The sequence below is a fragment of the Schistocerca cancellata genome, chromosome 4, assembly GCF_023864275.1.
Source record: "Schistocerca cancellata isolate TAMUIC-IGC-003103 chromosome 4, iqSchCanc2.1, whole genome shotgun sequence".
In the NCBI taxonomy this organism is placed as follows: Eukaryota; Metazoa; Arthropoda; class Insecta; order Orthoptera; family Acrididae; genus Schistocerca; species Schistocerca cancellata.
The window spans coordinates 364,707,438-364,732,647 of NC_064629.1; the positions used below are offsets into that span (position 1 = coordinate 364,707,438).

At 38.6% G+C, this 25,210-nt stretch overlaps 1 protein-coding gene across 6 annotated transcripts in view; it reads left to right on the forward strand.

Annotated features, from left to right (window-relative positions):
- The window catches only part of LOC126184650 (Bardet-Biedl syndrome 2 protein homolog), a 183,716-nt gene that overhangs the window by 116,787 nt on the left and 41,719 nt on the right, over positions 1-25,210 (forward strand). For 4 of the 6 annotated variants that reach the window (XM_049927126.1, XM_049927125.1, XM_049927129.1 and 1 more), the window contains 6 exons: positions 6,232-6,288; positions 11,195-11,377; positions 11,474-11,623; positions 11,736-11,948; positions 14,682-14,848; positions 20,592-20,740. In XM_049927126.1, the coding sequence (XP_049783083.1) occupies positions 6,232-6,288; positions 11,195-11,377; positions 11,474-11,623; positions 11,736-11,948; positions 14,682-14,848; positions 20,592-20,740 (919 nt within the window). Of the gene's footprint in view, positions 1-6,231; positions 6,289-11,194; positions 11,378-11,473; positions 11,624-11,735; positions 11,949-14,681; positions 14,849-15,790; positions 15,918-16,547; positions 16,567-20,591; positions 20,741-25,210 lie in introns of those variants that run through there. The other 2 variants (XR_007536856.1, XR_007536857.1) reach the window with 2 other exon arrangements.

The following is a 25,210-nucleotide window of genomic DNA, read 5'->3' on the forward strand; positions in this document are numbered from 1 at the left end:
GACAGGTGTGAATGGAGGGACGAATGGAGACGTGTCGTCTTCAGCGATGAGAGTCGCTTCTGCCTTGGTGCCAATGATGGTCGTATGCGTGTTGGGCGCCGTGCAGGTGAGCGCCACAATCAGGACTGCATACGACCGAGGCACACAGGGCCAACACCCGGCATCATGGTGTGGGGAGCGATCTCCTACACTGGCCGTACACCACTGGTGATCGTCGAGGGGACACTGAATAGTGCACGGTACATCCAAACCGTCATCGAACCCATCGTTCTACCATTCCTAGACCGCCAAGGGAACTTGCTGTTCCAACAGGACAATGCACGTCCGCATGTATCCCGTGCCACCCAACGTGCTCTAAAAGGTGTAAGTCAACTACCCTGGCCAGCAAGATCTCCGGATCTGTCCGCCATTGAGCATGTTTGGGACTGGATGAAGCGTCGTCTCACGTGGTCTGCACGTCCAGCACGAACGCTGGTCCAACTGAGGCACCAGGTGGAAATGGCATGGCAAGCCGTTCCACAGGACTACATCCAGCATCTCTACGATCGTCTCCATGGGCGAATAGCAGCCTGCATTGCTGCGAAAGGTGGATATACACTGTACTAGTGCCGACATTGTGCATGCTCTGTTGCCTGTGTCTATGTGCCTGTGGTTCTGTCAGTGTGATCATGTGATGTATCTGACCCCAGGAATGTGTCAATAAAGTTTCCCCTTCCTGGGACAATGAATTCACGGTGTTCTTATTTCAATTTCCAGGAGTGTAGATTATGTTTTTAATACACTTTATTTTTGTTAACATAAAGAAAGAGAGTAAGTCTTTTTATCATAATTAAATTGCTTGCAAGTTACATAATACTATGAACTGAAATACTTACAAAAGTAGAATATTTCTGTTTATTTTGCATGAAGGTGAAGTACTCATCTAGATAGTGAAATGAATGTTCTGTTAAAATTACTTTAAATGTGTTACTAGGAAAGCCAGTGGGATTTTGAGGAAGAGCATTGGCTGGCTTCAGCCCAGCGTGAAGTGACTTTGACATATAGTGCTCTTCTGTGGTTATTTACATACTAGTTTGATTCTTATCTAGTATTGTGCTGGTTTATGTCACAATATAAGTGTTGTTTCATGTTTATGTACACAATATTACTTTAAAAAATAAACTCTTCCAGTGGCATGTAGATCAAATTCTGGAAACAGATCCCAAATTCCGTAATGTTCAATCCTTGCACAAAAAAAAGGCTTTTGTGATCAACCAGGTCAAAATCTCCACAAATCTAATAATAGTCCCATTGTCAACCGTTGATTGTCAGTTAGATTTACTGCACTATTGAGGTATTCATATGTTGCTCTCTGTGTTGACTTTGAACTTCTGAAGCTATGCTGTGACCCAGAAGTATATTATATATATATATATATATATATATATATATATACACACACACACACACACACATATTCATGCAAATGCAACTCGTACACATGACTGCAGTCTCAGGCAACTGAAACCACTGGTTTTCTAGTTCTGACAAAGGCCTTAATGGCTGAAAGTTTTAACTGTGATAGTCTTTTTGTTGTACCTATCTGCGACTCAGCATCTCTGCTATATGGTGAGAAGTCTATTATTATTATCTAAGTAGGTTATCAGTTTTTCCACATAGTTTTCTCTATACTGGATGTACTGGACAAAGTAATAGTGGGCCTATAGTTATCCGTGTTATATTTTACACCATTTTTGAATGTTTGAATGACTTTGGCTGTTTTAAAATACTCAGGAAAAGTACCAGCTTGCAGAGGAGAGTTGCTCAAGAGCCATTATAATCTAGGCACACTTTTTAAAAATTATTGTGGGTAAGCCATATCTCTTACTGATTTTGAAACTCGATCTCTTGTGCAAGTACTGATAAACAGTGTCTTGGAATAATATTCTGTTTACTGTTTTATAGATGCTAGTTTAATTTTTATGTTCTGTTGTACTAATTTTTTTGCAATTTCTATTTGTAAGTTATTAAACAATTAGTGTACACGCAAAACTGCCACACTTTTCCTCCTTATGGTATTTTTAGTTTGTCTTGGAAACTACCGTATGCAATTAAATTATTTGCTGCTGTGACCATGGCATCAGACATGTTGTCTATGCAGCTATTTAATGTGCTGATAAACAGCTTATCATAGACTACTAATTTTTAATTTTTTAGTAAACTGATTATGTATTTTATCTCAGTGACGTTGGGGCCAAGTGTAAGTCTTCTTTTCCTGGAATGCTCGTATATCTATACTTTACATTGTTGAAGAAGTCATTGATGGTTTTTCCAACAGAAGAAAGGTACTCACTAAAAGCGTATGAAGTCTGATATTGGCATCTGGTAGCACTTCCTTTATCATTTACGGTAAGATCACTAACTGATTTGTCCTTGCAAATCCTAAAACTATACACAACTTCCCCAACAGCAATATCAGTGTTGCTTGAGTTTCTCAACATCAAGGCTACATATGTACAAGGGTTGGAACTTTAATAGTGGTAACTATTTATTAACAGCTCGTACAAAATAGATACGTGTTTCAAAGTTTTACTGACTTCAAAGTAATCACCAGCATTGTGTATAACCTGTTGCCAGCGATTGGAAGACGTAGGATACTCATAGCAGTAATGTGTTGACAGTTCAAGCGGCACAGTCTGTTGCCCAACGAATTTGTAGCAGTTCTGAAGCAAATGCTGTGAAGTGGTTCCTTCAGTTTAGAAATTAAGTTGAACTCATGAGGGCATAAGTCAGGGGAATGCAGTAGGCGTGGTATAGCACTTAGCAGCCCATCAGTCAAACAAATCAGTAACAGCTTGCGCTGTATGTGCTTGAGCATTATCCTGCAAAATGATGGTCATGTCCTGCAGAAAGTGTCATCACTTCTGTCTCTATGCTGTTCATTTTCGGAACACAACCTACGGCCAGCTTAGAGACAGAAGTGATGACACTTTCTGCAGGACCTGACCATTGTTTTGCAGGACAATGCTCAAGCACATACAGTGCAATCTGTTACTGATTTGTTTGACTGATGGGGCTGGTAAGTGCTATACCACCTACTGCACTTCCCACTTAAGCCCTAGTGAGATCATCTTGATTTATAAACTGAAGGAAACACTTCACAGTCTTCACTTCAGAACTGCTACAAATTCGTTGGGCAATAGACCGCGCCGCTCAAACTGTCAACACAACTGGCACTGCTAAGAGTATCCTACGACTTCTACATCACTGGCGATTGGTTATACACAATGTTCAGTATAGCTTTAAACCTTAAACATGTTGCCATCTGGGCAATGAATATTTCAAGTGATTTGCATCTGATGAGCTGGTGATTACTTTGAAAGTTAGTAAAACTTTGAAACACATATCTATTTTTACGAGCTGTAAATGAATAGTTGCCACTATTAAAGTTCCCACCCCTCATACTTGCAGTTTCTAATTGTAGATCTTCATAATAATCTTGATAGTTCCTAAGTTCTACTCTTAGTCTAGACTGTAATTATTGCAATCCTTTAGCATTGAACATTGAAAAAGTCTCAGGTTTCTCACCTGCTGTTTTCACTTCAAGATCCAGTTACTTTTCATATTTATTGCTGTCATAATTGGCAAGGTCAGTACTGGATTTGATTCACTGAAGCTATAATGAAAGTAAATATGGCAACAAGAAGGTCATTCAAACTTTCAAAGAAAATATCAAGGCTAATTTTTCTTTTCTCCTCATGTAATTAATTGCTGCAAGTTCTATAATACCCTCTATGCTAAAAGTACTTATATCCATTACATTACATTAGCTGCCTCTCACAGCTACCAGTGAAGCACTCCTATTTCTTGATGTACATGTAATTTACAAAGGCAAAAGGACTGCAAAGAAGCTGTGATGTTCACAAATATAATATCTGACTGGACAAAAACACAACTCACACCAATACTGAACAGTGCCACAAGGGACATTTCAAATTGGTTTGAAGCTTTTTAACAAATTCCTTGACAATATAAAAAAACATCAAGGACATGAAGCTCTTTAAACAAATCTGTACATTCATATTTACAGAGCCACTGCTTCTAATCAGTCAGTGAATATATGGACTTGTAAAGTACTCCTTTGGGTTCAGTTTCCTGTTCATATATGGTTTATTTAGATGTACAAGCTGAGTGCTAATAGTAGATTTAGAATTATGATAGAGTTTAAATAGTGTAGCAATTTAAGGAATTATAACAATAATGGAAATTTCTGGATGGAGCAATATGTGAAATTAGGGAAATGCAACCACTTACTCATAGCAAATCAATGCATGGAGCACAGAAATACGTAACACAAAACATTATTCACACTAGCTTTCAAGCTCTAGCTCTTTTTCTAGCGATAGTACACACACACACACACACACACACACACACACACACACACACACACACACACACACACAGAGAGAGAGAGAGAGAGAGAGAGAGAGAGAGAGAGAGAGAGAGAGAGAGAGACTCCAACACACACTCCCGTGGCCGTGATTAGTCATGTTGTGGATGCACGAGTGTGCATTTGGGTGTCTGTGTGAGAATGTATATACTGTTGCTAGAAAAAGAACTAGTGCTCGAAAGCTAGTATGAATGCTGTTTTCTGTTATGAGTTTCTGCACCGCACACAGATCCACAGTATGTGAGTGGTTGCCTTTCTCTTACTACACATAATTTAAGGAATTAGTAACACAAACATTCTGTAAAATTTCAATGTATGTGGCGTGTCCAGTACCTTTAGGACTCAGTGATACTATGGATAAAAGGGAGAAATAAAAAAAAAAAACGAGATAAAATCATCTGTAATATGACATAGGTTTAGTAAGACCTGTAGTCTAAAAGAGAAAATGAAATATAGAGGTCTGGGGAATGTGATGTTATAAGTTTTGTAATATGAACAATGTGGGAAACAGTACACGCTTAGAGGCCCCACACAGTAAAAACAGAAAAAAAAAACTGATTAGGAGTTGATATTTGCACTTTAGTTCCTGGTTGTTTGATGGATAATTTCGTGATGGGAATCAAGGTGTAAATATGAGACACTGGTTCAAGGTGTGCTAAGATGATTTTTTATCCAATAGAGTCATCAATCTTAAAAACTGTACAGTTGTACGTTTCAAATAAGATTGCTGTTGTGCTGCTTGATATAAGGTTATTCTTAATCCTACTCATGCTTTATCTGGTGCAGTGTAAGTGACTTACCATGGATCACATTCAAGTTTTTATTTAATCGAATGGCTAGGGGCCCCCTTCGGGCAGACCGTTCACCAGGTGCCGGTCTTTCAATTTGACGCCACTTCGGCGACCTGCAGTCAATGAGGATGAGAGGATGATGATGGTGACAGCACAACACTCAGTCCCTGGGCAGAGAAAATTCCCCGACCCAGCCAGGAATCGAACCCGGGCCCAGAGGATTGACAATCCGTCACGCTGACCATTCAGCTGCCGGGGGCAGACACATTCAAGTAGATCAATGTGAAATAGTTTTGTCACAATCTTCATGAAGATATTGTTATTTCCAGGTGCTTGCAATCTGGGTTTTAGTCCCAGCTTTTAATAAAGGTGCAGAAAATATTATTAATAATAAGAAAGTAAAGCCGTCCTCAATCTGTAGGTTGGTTTGAACACCATAGTGTTTTATTAGGTGATGTCCTTTTGGAGGTGATATGCCCTTGGCTTCTGACTACTGAACTGACATACTCAGTCAGTTACATTGGGATCTACAGATCAATGTGCACTCTAAACCACAGTGCAACATGTTGTTTACATGTATCATCATTTTCCCAGAGATAAAAGGAGTGATAAGTGATGAAAATATACTTAGACAGACAAAGGATTGGATACCAGACCTTTGGATTTGTTGTCTGTCATTTACGCACTTAATCACTGAGCTGAATACAAACTAGAGAACTCAGTGACCCAAATGTATTTTTTATGCAACTTTGGAAAACAAATTGAATCAGAAAGCTGGATGATTTTTCAGTTTCACATCTTTTTTCATTATATAAAATTTGCATAGACACATGTCCCTCTACATTTCAGTAATTGTTGCTTACTTTGTTTGATAGTTGTTACTGTTGATGACTTCCTCAGTGTTTTTGTGATATTTCAGTGTGAATTTTAATGATTAGTTATTTTACAGTTTTATATGTTTCTTGAATACTGTGAGTGTTTGATGTCATATTGTTGTATTTGTATTAGGCCAAGACTCGGCTGCAGACTGGAATCTCCATTAATATGGGGAATGAAAAGAAACCGGTAAGTAGCTTGCTTGTTTCTTCTCCTCCTTCTTCTTCTTCTTCTTCTTCTTCTTCTTTCCCCCCCCCCCCCCCCCCTCCTCATCCTCTCTCTCTCTCTCTCTCTGACTTCAGATGGTCTTCTGTATGTTCCATAAACACAACATTTTATCTGCAATGGTGTTGTGCCACCCCATCTGAGGTCTGACATATCTAGTACAGGATGTAGCTACATGTTGTGAATTGATTAAAGAAGGCCTTCAGGTACATTCTGATTAAATGTGACTCTTGGAACAATTTCTCAACCTGAGGAAGAAAACAACCCTAATCCAAATCTCAAATCAAAGAATTAGCCAACTCTACTAGTACTCACCACAGTTCTATATTAACTAGTGTTTTGTGAAAATGCAATACTTGGACTGTCCCTTCTAGATTCTAGAAGCAACGAAATTCTTTAGTCATGTCTCAAGTGGGAAGCTGTGTGCTGTCTGAGTGGACCTCTATTCCCCTAGGTTTCTGTGGAACTGAGGTGGAACCCTCAGACTCAAACTTATCAAATCCTTATATGGTGGGTGTACTGCCGGGGAGTACTCACACCAACTCATCCAAACAAATGATGGCCAATTTTTCAAAATCAAAATGTGGGACTTTCATTGTTTTATTGTTTCACATCCAAACACAACATATCACAATAATATAATGATGTCTTTAACTAGGGTAGAAAATTATTATTGTTTACATTGGCTACTTATTTTTCAGTCTCAGTTGTCGTGGAAGTTTCACTGTGGGTAATTTCTGGGAAACCTTTTTTTATTAAATTTTGCAGAAGAATGTGTGTCATTCAGGAGCTTCATGTTTTCAAACGGAATTTTATAAAAATCAACACATGAAGTATCCTGAAAATCAAACTTAGTTACAACTATTTCCTTAACGGCTTCGACACTAAACATCTTCTCTTCATCAATTCATAAATCATTTGTGATTGAGATCTCTCTTTCTGCAGTAGCATTAGTGCAAGGTAGAGCCAGTACATAGAGTTATCTTGAGATATAAAGAAGTCGAAATTGATAGACTTCGTTCAGCTTGGTTTAATCAAAGAGTGTATTTTCATTATTTTTTGGGTATGACCATGTTTGCTCTTCATTTGGTTATCCTGCACATTGCTTAAAAACATAGACTGCCACCTTCAGTTCTTGAACGTTGCCAGAACACGTCATGGCAGGGGTCCTCTGATTTTGGGTTAGGCCATACATACCTAAACGTGTAAAGTGCTACAAATGCCAGTGGGTTGGCCATAAAATGCTGAGTTGTGGAGGTGAAGCAACTTGTGGGAAGTGTGAAAAGGCAGCCCATGAATCTGGAACTGAATACCCATCTCTGGCAATATGCTTCAACTGCTTTGGCAGCCACCCAGCCTGCAGCAGAGACTGCCCTGTTTTCGCTGAGAAATGCAAAATTCAGGAAATAAAAGTGATGAAGTGGATCACCTATGCAAAAGCCAAAAAGGAATATAAAATGATGAAACCCCACTTTTTATGATTTTTGTGGTGCAGAAACCTGTTCCCAAGGTCGATGCTTCGACACAAACAATGTCCAGCATATCATTATCCACCACCAGCACGTGTACATACCAAAGCAAAGTGAATAAATACGTAGTGACCCAAGCAGCTACGACAGAAGAGGCCAGCAGCATTTTCACAGTGAGCCTAAAAAATCCACCCCAAAAGCACAGTGCCTCTCAATGCCCCCTTTCCCTCATCCTTGAAGGGAAAGGGAGCAGTGAAAGGGTCATGATGTTTGGGTCAAAAGCTGTCCCAGGCACCATCAGATATCTTTCTGGCATGTCTAACTGATGAGGATATCATGGATTTCGATGCCTAGTCACTGGACCCAGGCAGCCCCTCCAGTCCTGCTCAGTCTATGAGTGCCTCTCCACCTCAAGGGGAACTTGCATTCATTAAGTCAGTTTGATCTGGATTTTTACTATAGTGTTTTAGCACATGAGTCATATTGCAAGAGATATTGTATTTTTAAGTCAATCCTTTGCCCCTCTTAAATGAGTTGAATTATGGTGCAGTGAACACAGACTGATGTAAGTTAAGGAGAGAGTCCATCTTGGATGCTCCATCAAACTGTATATGCTGTCGTGTGATTAGATTAAATATGATGTAAAGGGTACTTAAGTAGTTGAGATAGGATCCTTCTGCCATGTTCTTAAATTACCGTAAATCAATGAGTTAACCTTAAGGTACGTCCACACAGTGCCGTTTTCCTCTTCAAATTTGTGTGTGCACTCACATTCCAACAGTGCAAGCATGCACATGTATTAGTACATATGTGATTTGTTAAAATTGGATGGCATCATGTGTTGTAGCACATTGCTTCCCAGGTTGGGAATCTCTTGTGCTACATAGCAGACAACAGCCAGCTGGGGCCCATATGTATTTCATTGTGTAGTGTGGCAGCAGACTAACTTTTTACCATAGTAGCTCACAAAGATAACCCAAGTAAGTAAATGATGTTGATATGGACTTTCATAGATATGTTGAGTGTGTGCTTATTAGGTGCTGACTGAGGATTTTTGGTGGGGTGAAATATATATAGACTGGTGTAATGATACTTTTTAATCTTGTATGTTAAATATTAGTTTGTAAAGCTTAAGGGTGAAAATTTACTGATGTAGTTTCCAACAATGATTTGCTTTAACTTAAAGATAGGCGTTTAGGAAATCACACTGTATGGCTCTGAAGTGAATTCCTTAATTCCATGTAAAGTTTCCAGATTCAGAATTTTGCTTATTTATCTAAATTCTTAATTATTGGCCTAATTGGATAATGAAGAGTGTTATTCGGTTCAGAAAAATTGGGGCAACAAAACCATGACATCAAGCCTGGGAATTAAATGAGTTGAAGTGCCCAAATGATGAAAGTAATTGTGGACGTAGCCAGACTTTAATTACAGTTATTTTTGAAGTAAATTAGTTTCTTGAAAAATTAATTTTATTGCTAGAAAGTATGAAATTAGAGCTTTCTAATGAGTGATATCGATCCTGTCAAAACTACTGATTAGGTCACACTAATTGTTACATAGCATGCCACTGTAATGGCTTTCATTGCTAATGTCTTTTAATTAACAAGGTTTTAAACAAAACCACATGTACCATTTTAATTGGCAGGCTGTGCACTATCACATGGATAGTAAAATTATGTGAATGTACAATATTTTGGCATTTTAAGTACCATATGCGCTGCCTACATAGTAGTACACATAAACAGATTCAGATGAAAGATAAGAGGGAAAAATTAGTTATTTAAGAGAAGCAGAATAATAGTAATTGTAATAACTCCACTTTGCTATATTTCACTCTGTTTCTCAGTTTCAGGAATAATCACCAAAATACTGTGATTTGAGATGTGAAATAAATAACTCAAATTGGTATATAAGTTGCTGCCTTACAAAATATTATTGCCGGCCTTATCACTGCAGAAATTGCATTACATATAAGAATGTCTTGTTTAGAGGTACAAGTTCTCAGCTTCCCAAGCAGAAAATCTGAAAGCTTGCTGTAACTGCCTCCTGAAATTTGCAAACAAAATATCACTGTCACTTTTTATGTCTTATACTGTACTTCTGTTATTTAAATATTGTGTGACCGTTAGTTGCCTTCGCAGTTTTTGTCACCTTAATGACAGTAAACACGGCACAAAGTACTGCGCAAAGACATGGATGCACAGCAGACTACTTTGACTGTGAGCCAATGTGTGGACATGATAGCGCACTTTCATACAGTATGTCCTATTCACTGAGTTTTGCACATATGTTTTTGTTCTGATGCATTTGCACTAGGACAAAAGGAAAGATGCATCATGTGGACATATCATTAGAGCTGTCAAATGGGGGCACATGAGATCTTAGACGATTGAGCTTTCCAATGAGTAGCTAAGTAGGATTTGTGGAATATACTGTGATATAATGAATAATTTCATTGAATTCTTGTACTTTGTTATTAAGGCACAGTGTCAAGGTGATGCATCTATGGGAGGAACTATGTGGGTTGAAACCAAACACTTAATAGTGACATTCCATCTTTACTGCCACACCAGTGATATAATGCTCTAAGAAAATTCAAGGTGTTGCCCTGTGATGCTTAGAGGCCCCTCCTGCTCGTAGTGTGGAATGAATATGACCTTTTCATTTTAACTAAAAATGGTGTGTTTTTTTTGAAGAGTGCACACTGATTCGAACAATTTTTTTAATCATACTCACTCATCCATATTTTACAGATTTAGTATTTAATTTCAGAATAAACCTTTCATTCTGCGACAGAGTTTGCACTGTTAATGCAACTGCCTGACAGATAAAAATTTTTTGCATGTGTAGCTCAAATCTTTGTTTTTTGCTGTTGATGCCATAAACAGTTGCTATATTACATACAAAAGGCAAAGATTCGAATTTGAGTGCCCCCCCCCCCCCCCCCACACACACACACACACACACACACACTGGCTATGTTGCTCAGATGAACTACATTGTACCACCGCTGTAGCTTGGCTATGGCAAATGCTGTGGCTCCCACCAGTAGAGCTGCAGAGCTGGTACACTATAGTCAACCAGAGCATTGTAACCGTGTTTGTGTGGAAATTGACTAAAAAAAAAAAACACATTTGTAAAACGAGATGGAAATTACAAAATGTAAACTTGTTTATTTCTAGTATGATTAGTGTTAGAAGGTAGTTTGCAAATCAAATATCATCTTTGTCTGACAAATTATACAATATGCTGACACTTCTTTTTTTCATAAAGTAGTGTAATTAATGAAAGTAATAGCAAACTGCTGAACTTCCTACAGTTTCATAAATTTATGTACGTATTTATTTATTTTTAGACTTGGGTGAAAATGTACTCTAAATCTTTTGCTTCATTACTAGGGTCACATTGAAGTCGCTCTTGCAACAAACAATGAAACTGTAATAAGAGTTGTAATGGTATTCGCTGAGGGCATATTTGAAGGTGAGACACATGTTATCCATTTAAAAGAATCAGAAATATCATCTAATGTGAATGTTGCACTGTATCCTCCAAAGGATGTGCCAGTAGACATTCACATAAAGGTAAAGTATTAGTTTTGCACAGTGTGTTCAGTTAATAGGATATACACTTTTATTTTTCAAGATTCTTTATCATTGGTCAACTTTATATGTATGTAGGCCTTGGTGGGTTATCGTGGAAGCCAGCATTACCATGTTTTTGAGCTTACAAGGCAGCTACCACGTTTTGCTATGTATGCTTTATGCGAGGAGCCGGGTAATTTACCCTCCAGCTATGTGTCATTCTCTTTAAACGAAAGAGTGCAGAGGGTAAGTACTTGTTAAGTTTGGAATATTTGTTCCAATGAATGACATGAAAATTGTCATATTTATTCTGTAAAATAAATCAATCAGATATTTTTATTTTGTTTCATGCATCCAGATTGCAATGTGGATTAATCAGAATTTCCTGGTTTTGTCAGATATTGAAGCAAACAATGAACTGAATGTGACATTTCTTTCACTAAGAGACAACACGAGATTAAATATATCAATGCAGCCAGAAAATAAGTTTGTTATTGCAACACACAGCATGGCTGTTGCAGGTGATATCGTACAATCTCTTGCAGCTTTTTTAAATTTGGATGAATTGCAGGTAAATTTCAGAAAAGTTATTTATGACTTTTGATGATTTGCACTGTAGTAAGGGGCATACAGACACAACATTGTGTTTTGTTTGTTAAACTTATTGTAATGTGGGCCATGTTAGGTCAAGGACCTTCCATTATTGTTTTTGTTTGAAAACCGTTGCTACTGTAATAATGGGGATGACAAAAAGATAACCTGTTTTAAATGTGAGACTGAGAAAAAGGTTTTATATTTCTTCATTTTTAATCCTGAAAATATTTTAATATCTCTACCATATGTTGTTTACACTTCTCAACAAGTACTTATAAATAGTAGAATTTTGAAATGATAGAAAATGATTAAGTGGATAGATCACTCACCAATGCTACAGTGAACCTGTCAATTCATGTGAGCGCGTCTGTCCCCTCATCACTTTTAAGTTCCATTGTGACTACACTTTGTCATTTATCTAGTATTTTACATTATTGTTAATTGATTGTAAAATTGGGTTCAAATCTGTACCCCATAATCCTGGAGCATTTAAAATTACTTCTTGTTGATGTAATACACATTCTTCAACAAGGTTATAGCTGACTTCCTCCTCTGTCTTTGTCTGTGGAAGTACTTTTTTTCTCATCACGTTAATATCAATGAAAGCTTAAATTCCAGGAATATTCATTTTGGAGTGAACACAATGTAAAGAATACAATATGTTTCAGTGGCTATTCACTGTGGGGTTCTTGTTACTGTAGATGAGTTGTTTGTTGGAATGAAAAAATTGTTCCATGGAATCCATGAGAAAATTATATTGAGAGTAAACTTGACACATATCAAGAAATAATGTAAGCTCTGCAACAAGAAAATTGCTCTCTGTTGGAAGAAAAAGTTTAGATGGGAGACATCTGCAGATAGGGTTTCCTGAAGAGATACGAGAATGGTCTGTTTTGCTCTTCTCTTTGGGATTATGATAGTTAGGATTCCAATTTGTACGTAATTTAGACCCCGCATCTGTAAGGTATCTGATTTATCACCAAAGCTGAAATCAGCAATGTGTGATACTAAACTAACCCTTGGTGATATGTTTACCTGTCACTTCAGTTATAGCTCAAACTATTGCAGTAAAGCAGTTAGGAACCCTTTGGACAGAATTTTTTCTCTTGCTTAAAACATTTTTCATAATTTGGAATATCAACTAGGTGGATTCCCTGTGGTATGAGAAAGTTCTTTGCTTATACACAGTGATCTTCTTCAAAAGTATCTGTTACAGGTTTTGTACTGAATTCATATGTTGATGTTTTTGACCTTCTTGATGTTGCATCATTATTTCATCTCACTGCCGCTATGGAAAAAGTTAGGTCAATAAGCAGTCGCTATGGTTCACCATTAGCTCATCTCAAATTTCACTTTAAGCTGTGTGGATTTCTGTCATGTTACTATGTAAATGTATGAATTTTTATCTTGAAGTGCCACAGTATGTAGGATCAATACAGGTTTCAGTCCAAGCTTAAGAACAGATGCTGCACAGATGAAACAAAATAGTCCTTCCTCAAGCCAAACTTCAAATAAAATTTCCATCATTCCAGGTATTGTTGTGCCATCCAGTCATCAGTATTGTCACCATGTTCATTATTTCTTCAATTATTAGTATCACTTTAGATCTCTCTCTCTCTCTCTCTCTCTCTCTCTCTCTCTCTCTCTCTCTCCCCCTCCCCCCCCCCCCTCCCTCTCTCTCTCTCTCTCTCTCTCTCTCTCTCTCTCTCTCTCTCTCTCTCTCTCTCTCTCTCTCCCCCCCCTCCCCCCCTCCCTCCCTCTCCCTCCCTCTCCCTCCCCCCTCCCTCCATATAAGTAATTATTGTTTCTAATCATCACATTTGTCTCTGACAGCATAATCTTTGAGGTGAATTACTTTTTATGTAAATTGTGGTTTAAACTTATATACAGTTACATGAATCCTGCTATGGTAACTCACATGTTGCTACACAATTCATTAGTTCTTTTCTTTCAGCTTATAGTGTTTCAAGAAAATAACTTAAAATAAAGATTAGTAATTTTGAAGAGAAGTGAATTATAAGGAAAATAGTAACGCTAACATGAAAAATAAAGCGAGATGATAATAAATCACTTGAAGGGATTAGAAGAACTAAAATCCAAGTTAAACTGTGTTTTATAGTTTTCTAAGAACATGTTCCAGAATGCTGATAACTTGTAGCTGTCAAACAGAAAAATCCGCTTTTCTAAGTTGGCATATCTGAGTGCCAGACTGAAGACATTGGTTCAACCATCAATACTGCAAAAGATTTTCAGTTTGTTGAAGGAATGACACAGGACCCATTCAACCATACGTGAACAACTGAAGAGCTACCAGAAGCATAAGTGATGGCTTTGATTTAAAAACCTGACATTAACAGCCGTGGCATAGTGTTAATCACTTACCTTTTGCTCTCCAATGATGCTGCTGGTAGAAGGTGTTTTCACCACACACACACACATTGTCAATTTCAAACATTAAGGTCCAGAATCTTCTGAAAATCGAATTACTAAAAGAAATGATGAAATGTAATTGTTCAAGAAAACTGATGATAATGCGGTGGAAGTTTAAATAAAATAAGGAAACTGATAAAAATTATGAAGAGTGTTGCAGTCTCCCTGTGAAATTACTTTCTGGTAGTGCTAGGTGTCAAACAATAATTAGATTAGTATTTGTAATGTCTAGTTAATCTGTTTATATATTTTGTTTAGTTAGCATATATGTGTGTTACAGGTAAAGGCAGAATTTTCTGAAGAAGAACAACGAATTGCTGTTTTGCTTCAGCAAGTAAGTGATCTTCAAGAAACCAGGCTTCGTTTGGCAGCAGAAATGGCAGACCATTCTGGACTTGTTCGTAGCTTGGTGATGCGTGCAGAAAATGCCCGGCACTTGGGAGATGTGTATGTTTTGCTACTATTTCATATTTCATTTGAAATTCACATTAGTTTAGTTATTTCTTCTGTTAAAATGTCATGCTTATTAAATCACAGTTGATTTATTTTCCTAAAATTGTTTGTTTGCACCAAAGCTACATCACAAGTGACCATAATTCAACAAGTTGCTTATCTGTAATCTCCCCTCTTCTTAAAGAAAAGCACCAAATGTAGCTCAGTCCTGTAAACTACTATACTAATTCATGGATTAGTATTTCTCTCTCTCTCTCTCTCTCTCTCTCTCTCTCTGTCTCTCTCTCCCCCCTCCCTCTCTCCCTCTGTGTGTGTGTGGGGGGGGGGGGGGGGGGGCAGATATTTGAGAGTGAGAGAGAGCAAGTATGTCTGTCCAGGAAGAGGACTGTGTCCAAAAACTTATCAATCTGTCATGCTTTATTGTGTGTGTGTGTGTGTGGGGGGGGGGGGGATATTTGAGAGGGGGAGAGACCTTGTAAGTCTGTCTGGGAAGAGAATTTTGCCCAAAGACTTGTCAGTCTGTCATGCTTTATTGTGTGATTGTTTGCTGCCCAGTCACTCTTATATTTACTGAGTAGTAACCTATTCATATGAGGATTTGCAAATCTGCTGTAATGGGGGAGATGTCTGACAATCACTGAAAATGTGTATAGTTCAGCTTGCATTGATTAGAAGCTGATTTCCAGACTGACTGATTTTACTGTTGCATGGATCATCTGTTCCTGCCTCAAACATGTTTTACACCATGTATTGAAGAAACACGTGACAATATAATATGATGATTAAGTTTTTGGCTTTCATGTAATGTTGTAAAAGCATACTTGTAGCTGCTAATGTAAGAATGCAGTTGCTGTTATATTGTTGTAAGTGGATTATTAACAAACAACTGTTCAGTTAATCAATGGCAAAATTAGTTTCCTCAATTTTTCTTTGTAGGAATACCCAACTCTAAGATGTGTGTAAGCATGAGTATTGTGTACAGGCATGCCATATGATTCCTGAAATGCTACCACAAGAGCCATATGAATCTAGTGTTGAGGCTCTCCCCATCCAAACTCCATAGGTAGGAACATTCTGTTATGTGCAATATTTATTAAATATTTTATTTTGACATTTGTGCATATTATTTCTGTTTATTTATTATTTTATTTTTCAACTGCAGTTCTTTTTTCCCCTCTGTAAACACTTTTGGATTAAAGAAGACCACTCACAGATAAGCAGATGCGGTCGAATTATTGATAGCACACACGAACCAAAAGAAAACTTACTAGCTTTCATTTGTGAGTGCCTATTGATGGCTCAGTGCTTCTGCTTTTCAGTGAGGGTCTCCTTTAAGCCAAAAGTATTTACATTCCACAAAACTTTCCTACAACATTTGTACTTTCTGTCTACATTCTGCCTGTGTCTCCCTTCCTCATGTCCTGTCTGATCTTTGTTTGTTCACACAGTTTAACTCCATTTATTGACAAGTTACTTTCACCTCCAAACACTTAGCAAACAGATCAACACAAAGAAAGGAAAAATCTAAAATTACTGGGAAGGAGAGGGACCACAATGAGTATTACGTATATTGTTACGTACCTAGAAATCTGCAAATAAGTACATTCCTGTTATTATCAGAATTCTTTCATTGTCTGTAGTATGTACCCTCAACTAAGAAGGAAATTAATACCATTTTCCATTTTTCTCACAGCTCCACAAAAGGCTTTTAACATGGCAGCAATTATCACTCATCACTTTTTATTAGTGGCTGTAAACATCCTGCCAAAGCATTGGTATAAAAAAAATGGAGGTTCAGTTATGCGTCTTCTGTTCTGTAATGAGAAGTAGTAGGCATAAAAAGTACTTTTGCTTATCGGAAGTTGTGTTTGTATCCTTTTGAGTACATTTCATCTTAACAAATTCTTTGACGTAAATACAATGGAATGTTAATGCTTTGCCCTCATATTATTCATTTTCTATATTAATAGTATCCTTTGGTTTTCGGAGATAGGGAAAATTAGCAGATACTTTTATGTCCTGCTTGTATTTTGTGTTACTGTTGTATTATTTCTTGACTTGGTACTGGCCATATAGTAAGTGAATAAGCAAGAGCAAGTATTAATGGACATGAACATGATTCACCACTATGTACAAGGCAAGTTCTTTATAATTTTCAGGAATTAGTTTGCACCTCTGTCACTGCTCCACTTAATTACAACTGATGTCATGCATTTAACAAGTGGTTTTATTTTTCAGTTCTTTTTGCCAAGGTCTGAAAGTACCCCCAATGTTATTCTACCACCAATCCCACTGTATTACTTTTTGGCACTTTTTCTTAACACTTACTAATGAAACTCAACTGTGGGTCTCAAAAGATTGTGCTCTTATTTATAGATACATAAAGTATTCTAGCAAATTCTAAATTTCTGTGAATAAGTCACAGAACCTTCCAGAAATCACCAGTGTTAAATTATAAATAATTGTAAGAGGTGGGAATTGAATCAGTGACCTGCACACCACTAGACAGCCAGTGACAACTGCTACACTTCAGCAGATGAAAGGTAGCATGTATTTTATTGCTTTTGTTTTGCCCTCCAAAAACCGTAAACAATGATTGGGGAATATTAGAAAGGGAAATGGAGCATGATACAAACCACAGAGTGGTAGTAGCAAGCTTCTTTGAAATTGTTTCTTACTTCCCATCCTCATATCAGATTATTTAAAGTGTGCTAGATCAGTAATGTTATTTCAGATTTTAGTAGTGTAATTCTGTACTTCCATAACTGCCACTGTCATTTAGTTCAGATATAGATGCGGCAGTTAGTTCATACTGTGTCTGAGCAGCAGCAGCAGCAGCAGCAGTAGTAGTGCTGCTGGCCTCCTCATCTAAAGTAGGATACTTGTCTATGTACTAGTAAAACTAACACTCACTTCTCCCCCCCCCCTCTCTCTTCATATTCCCCCCTCCCTTCCCCTCCCCCTCCCCCACCCTCTCCCCCTCCTCTCCCTTTCCTTTCCTACCCCAGTTCAATTGATTTTTTTTTATAATAGACAGGTTGTTGTGAGTTTCTTTAGACTGATTCCTTTTTTATTGTCCACTGTCTGGGTAGCTAGACACTGTGTTGTCAACTGGTGCAACAGCCTGCAACCTGCATTGAGGGTGGCATCATCTCCTGTCATTACAAACATGTTACATAGCATATCAGGTTGCAGGATTGCTGACGTGATCAACAGGGGATACACATCTGTCCCACAAATGATCCCTGAAAATTACTTTATAATCTGTATTATAGGATGAACACGTGTAATATTGCCTTGAATGGGTCAGCTGTTTATTTGGCAGAGTGTAAATGGAATTCACTTTTTTTTTAGGCTAGGCAAGTTTCCGAAATGCTTTGTCAAAAGTCCATTATCCCAGAAACCAGTTACTAGAATGGCCCAAGTATCAAATATGGAGAATAAACAAATGTGTAGAAATTAAATACTGAGGTATTCAGACCTAAGGCTCAGAAGCTGCCCTTCTCCAAGAAACATGTCACCATTACACAGTACTTGAAATCTGATGTAGAAAACAGTTTCTTTTCAGACACATGTGGAGACCTATTGGTAAGATAAATAAGACTTCTAAGTGGTGGGTTTTAAAAGCAAATAGAAATATTAAGTCTAGTGATGTCAAAAGTGATTCCAACCATGAGATTATATGGCTGAAGATACCCAGTGACCCAGTGCAAATGGGCTTTTTGTTGAACTGGTAATTGGATGTTTTACTGGCTGCTGGTCTTAATTGCATTAAACACAGTCATTTAAAGGGGGTGATTTTAATTTGACAAGCTTTGACAGGAAATATGTGCTTTTAGTGCTAAAGACAGACTTCCAAAATATTACTGAACACCTAATTAGATAACTGTCATGAACAACTAGTTTTACAATCCAAATGTGGGGGGGGGGGGGGGGGAGTACTTAAACCCCCAAACTAGAAACCAACCTAACCTCTTTGAAGGTGTTAACATAAAGACATGATTTAGTGACCATGATGGTATTATAGTCAAAGGAAGATCGGAGTGGGAGGGGGGGGGGATTATAGTCAAAGGAAGATCAGAGTGGGGGGGGGGGGGGAGTGGTGTTTGCATATGCTGCCTCCCATCCCCCTCCAGCAGCACAAGGACCAGTGCTGAAAAAGACCAGATCCTCATAACTCAGTCTAAAAATGATGCACTTTTTTCTATTTTTCCAACAGCCCTAAATGTCATAAATCTTGGTATTAATCATAAAAAGCACCATAAACAGTTTAATTAAGTGGTAATAGACAACAGCTTCAGATCATTGAAAGATATCCCCCGCCCCTCCTGAAAAAAGTTAATGGTGGAGGTGAGGAGAATGGGTGACCTAACAGTCCTTTTCCAGGCTGTTCCTGGCTGCATTAACTAAAATTCATGATCGAATTTTTAAAGTGTTTGATTTATTTGATATACAGTCTAGAAAAAGCGTATGTATAATATTAATAAATGCAACTAGTAAACAAGAACTTTGTAATGTACTATGCATCAAGTTAACATTCATTGATTCAGTCATCAAATTTTATTACCGAGTGATCTGATAACATCATATGCATAATATTAAGTCCTGCGACCTTGCAGAGAAGTGGCTGTATGCCTCTCAAAAATAAAAGTTAAACACCAACCTTACTCTTCTACATCTCCAGAAAAGCATCCGTTCTGTTTGGTGTCCAACAAGTACTCCACCTTGCTCCACCTATTGGCTGCAGCTGTCTTTGCTCCTCTCCCACATGCACAGTCATTAGTCTCACAAATCTGTAGACAGTGCCAAAATTACCATTGTCAAGCCATTTGGCCGAGTTAAAGAAACAAATTACAGAATGTATGTTAAGATGCTGACTAATTCCATATAAAACAAGATATGACTATTTAAATCCTTATTCCCATAAACTTATTTTAGCAATAAGCTGGCGTTATGGTCTGAAGTGCAATTTTGTATGATAGCAGGAGCACTATTGTGTTTGTTCCACACATCCTGACTACAGAATTGTACATCAGCCATTGATTCAGTTGTTCTGCCATTCATGAACACCATACCAGGGTGTGATTTCCAATAGGATAATGCTCACCCACATACCACTATTGTAACCCAACGTGCTCTGCAGTGTGTCAGCATGTTGCCTTGGCCTTCTGGATCACCAGGTCTGTCTTCAATTGGGCACATACGGGACATTCTCGGATGACCGCTTCAGGGAAATGCCAGGATGGTTCCTTTGAAAGGGCATGGCTGACTTCCTTCCCCATCATTTACTAAACCAATGGGACTGATGACCTCACTGTTAGGTCCTCTCCCCCAAATCAACCAACCAACCAACCAACCAACCTTAGATGACAACTCCAGCATCATCCACAAACTCTATTAACCATCTCTGTATCCACTGGCCAACTGCAACAAGCATGGAATTCCACCCCGCAAGCTGTCATTCGGCACCTGTACAATAGAATACATGCATGTTTGCAATGTTCTGACAGTTATAACAGTTATTAGTTTGCCAGCATTTCACATTTTCAATGGGTTATCTCGTGCTTACATTAATCTGTGATCGTGCAATGTTTATTCCTTTAATATGTATTCCCTAAATTTCATTTCTCTACATTAATTATTTTTTGATGTTGTAATTTTTTTCCTTCAGTGTATGTGACTCCATTTGATGTGACTTTTTTAACTTTCTAGTGGTTAACTGAATTTTATATTGCAGTAAGGATGTTCGGAGATGGTATGCAGAACTGAATTACATTAGCACTGACTTGGTACGGGGCTATAACATACGCTGCACGAATCATCAAGAACTTGTAGAAGCTCTGAAACAAGTCAATCTCATAATTGAAAAGGCAGCTAAGCTAAGAGGTAAATTGAAATATTTATTTGTGTGTGTGTGTGTGTGTGTGTGTGTGTGTGTGTGTGTGTGTGTGTGTGTGTGTGTGTGTAAGAGAGAGAGATTTAGAAAATACAGAAACAATTGCAATAAGCAGCCCTGGTGATCCAATACATTATGATCGCTATTCCACCCATCATGTGGTTGATGCTAGCTGGTGGTGTTGCAGGCACATGCGATCATGCCATGGTAAGGAAAGCATATAAGTGAAGCAGAGACAAATGGGGAATTATTCTAGCAACATTATAGGCCAAAACAGCAGGAAATCAACTTACATAAGTAACTTTGACAAAGGCCAAATTCATATGCCCACCTCCTGGAAATAAGCATATCAGAAAAGATGAAGCTGGTTGGCTAGTCACACGCTACTATCATGAGCATCTACAGAAAGTGGTTGAAGGATGGTGAAACCACAAGTTGCCCGCTGTGGACCCTAGGATAGGCAGTGATCTGTGGCAGGTGTGATGACAGATTACAGTGCTGATGGTGCAGGTAAAAGTGTTTCTGAGCACACTGTTCAGTGCACATTGTTGATTGTGTTGCTCCACAGCAGACACCCCTCTCCCCTCCCCCTCCCCCTCCCCCTCCCCCTCCCCCTCCCCCTCCCCCTCCCCCGCCTCTCCCTCACCTCCAGCCCACTGTGCTCCCATGTACAGCCTATGATATTGTCAATTATGATTGCAGTTGGCATGAGATTATTGAGATTGGCCCTCAGACCAATGGAATCATGTCTCCTGATCAGAAGAATCATGTTTCTTATTGCAGCAGTGGATGTTCGTGTCCGGATATGCTGTAATCCAGGTGAACTCCTGCTTGTAATGTGCACTGTGCCACAGATACAGGCCGATGAGGACAGTATTATACTATGGTATATATTCACTTGGGCTTCCATGGAACCTGTGGTTGTAATCAAAGGGAATATGACAGCTGTCGACTGTGTGAACATTATTATATATTACCTGCATTCCTTCATGCTTCTCGTCTTCTCCAATGGTGATGGTATCTTTCAGCAGGATAAATGTCTATGTCACAGGGCTAGAATTGTTCTACAGTGGTTTGAAAAGCCTGATATTGAACTCACGTTGATGTGTTGGCCACCAAATTCACCTTATCAGAACCCACTGGAACCCATCTTGGGACTTTATTGGCCACCAGCTCTGTGCCGTCAAACCACTGGCCCGTAATTTACAGAAACTACATGATGTGTGCATAGACATTTGGTGCCACATACCTCCAGAAAACTACCCGGGACTTGTCAAATCCATGCCATGTAGAATAACTGCTGTATTGAATTCCAAAGATGATTGAATAGGTAGTCATAGTGTTTTGACTCATCAGTGTGTGTGACTTACCGTATTTACTCGAAGCTAAGCCGCACTTTTTTTTCCGGTTTTTTGTAATCCAAAAACCGCCTGCGGCTTCGAATCGAGTGCAAAGCAAGTGGAAGTTCTGAAAAATGTTGGTAGGTGCCGCCACAACTAACTTTTGCCGACAAATATATGTAGTGCTACACAGGCATGCTTTGCAGGCACAAAGATACTGGCGCCAAAACCTCTGCGTCAGTAAATAAATTTAAAAAAAGGTGGAAGACGAGCTTTTTTTCTCCGCCCCGAGTTTCAACTGCATTTTCATACATTATCCAACGAAGTAAATACAAATTCCGTATTGTTCATCTTCCAATGTAGCAACATTTCAATGTAGTACGAAAATCCGACTGGCAAGACTGTTTGGGATATTTGACAATATGGCCAACTCTACATTCTGAATTTTTTCCTACCTGTGAGAAGAGATGGTTGCTAATAGGAACTTTTATGAACTGTGAATCACATGCAGTATTCTCTTCACCATAAGAATAATACGGATATAAACATTTTGCCATGTATTGTTTCGTGTTTGCTGCTGTCTCATTTAAATCGTGTCTGCCTAATAAACTACGAAACTAGAGTGAGACAACAGTAAACGCGGAAGAATATACATATCATGTCATGTTTATATTCGTATTATTCTTATGCCTAATAGTGATAAAGTCAGAAATGAAGCACGGAAATTGACTAGATTTCTGTGCAGAATGTTATGTACTAAAGAGGCGTCGGCAAAGATTTTCAAACGGAGAAAAATTTTCGCTAAACTCTCGTTCAGAATTCTATCATACGCAATATATTATTTGGTTCTTGTTGATCATTATCAAAGAAAGCAGCAATGTAAGTAACAACAAATAGTAGTTTCTTGCCATTGTTTTGCTAATGACACGATTCCCTCTTTTTTTTTTTTTTTAAGAAGCGGCGGGAGCGCGCACAAAAGCAAGCCATGCCGCGAGCGGCGACAGGCCGTAAACACTCATTATCAGAATGCGACAAACAATGCATGACACAGTACAGTAATGCATTTTCAGCTTAGAGTGACGTAAACACCTATAACAAAGAGAACGGCGCTTATCAGATCAAAGAAAAATAAGCAATCGATTCAAACCAGATGAAGCACGTGAAAAAGGAAGGGTACCCGTATAAATACAGATGAAGCGCCTGACGCATAGCAATGGCTACCTGGTAAAGCTTAAACTGCTAAGCTTACGACTTGAACCAAACTACTGTAGCTGTATCGTCATTCATTCGACCTAAATTTTGTCTCATATTACAATGGAGCAACTTTGTTTCGATGTGAAGGTGTGGTCTAAAACTTTTCTCTCCCCTTGAATTTAGAGTCTCAAATTTCAGGTGCGGCTTAGATTCGGGAAATTTTTTTTTTCCTTGATTTCGAGTCTCATTTTTCAGGTGCGGCTTAGATTCGAGTGCGGCTTAGATTCGAGTAAATACAGTATCTGTATTTATACCAAAAATTCAGTACATGACAATACACACATGATTAGAATCAGAATTTTTGATCTTTGTCTTCTAAGAATTCAGTATTATGTTATGCCTCCCTGTTCCATAATTAGTGCATCTAAACATCATACCATGAAATAAGATATACCTGAAGATTTGCCATCCTTGTGGTTGGTAGGAGTTTCTAAAGAGTCATGTTGAAGGCTCAACACCAACAAGTGACTGATACGTTGTTTCCCCACACATCTTCATTATGTGAAATACCAGACAAATTTTGAGACCAGGGAAACAGCAGCACACATAGTTATTCAAAGGAGGTGTTCACATTCCTCGACATGTGTGGCCGGACATTGCCCTGCCAAAATATAGTATGTGGTGTTGCATGAAAGAGAAGCAGTACTACAGACTCATAAGCCACCATGACGTAGGTGTTGCTCTTTAGATTGCCTTCAGTATCTTAACAAGAAACTGCCCACGTAGCCTCGTGTGTGTTGACATGGCTGCTTTCGGGACGGAGAGGTATGTCGGCCTGGGATCGAATCCACTTGGCAGATTAGCAGTGAAGGGTAGGTGAGCTGACCGGCCTGGATGACTTTTTTTAGGCAGTTTCCCACATCTCACAAGATGGATACTGGGCTGGTTCCCATGTTTCTACTCGGATACACGCTATACAAGCATGTAGAACACTTTCTCACATTTTCACACAGATTTTACTCTGTATGCAAATAGATTGAGCACACTGTTTCTGTCCAGGTGCATGAATAGGAGACCGATGACGTTAGATGTTTGGTCACATTAAACATTTACTCGACATTAGCAGCCTCACCACACAGTTGTGTGCTGAATCCAAAGGTGCTCCAAACCATTGCACTTGGTGTTTGTCTTCTGTGCTGTCACTAATGCAGACTAACAGGTTTTGGTCATCATGATAGCATGTAACATATATGCAGCCATCACTATAGGGCATGTTGAAGTAAGAATTATTCTGAATGCACTATAGTTTACCACTTACTGAGACAGTCATTGTTTTCACATGCTCGTGGCAGTCTGAGGCATTTTGTTGCCTCTGAACAAGAGAAGCGAACGCTGTGGGGCCTTTAGCAGCTTTGAACTGCCAATGTTGAGGAATCCATAACTGGTACAGTACTCCAACCTCTGACCAATATTGTCAACAAAATTGTATGGTCTGTTTCTGCATAACAATAAGATTGTGGTCTTTCATGTTGTTGTCACATTGCATTGTCCAACATTACTAATCACTGCATACATTTCTCTTCTAGCTATTAGTCCCATTACACATCACTGTGATAGCAATAAGCCCTCTGTCATATTATAATCGTCAGTCTGAAAATTGGTTTCGTGCACATCTTTATGAGTCTATCTTGTGCAAGGCTCTTCATCTCTGCATAACTACTGCACCTTCATTCATTGAAATTTGCTTACAGTAGCCAACCCTTGGTCTTTCTCTACAGTTTTCACACACACACCCTTGCATACTTTCCTCCATTACCAAATTGACAGTTGCTTGATGCTTATAATATGACTTACTATAACACAAAACCACAGTGTGCTGTAATAAACTATGGTGCTGTCTCTCCTCGCTCCGAGAAGCTAATGACT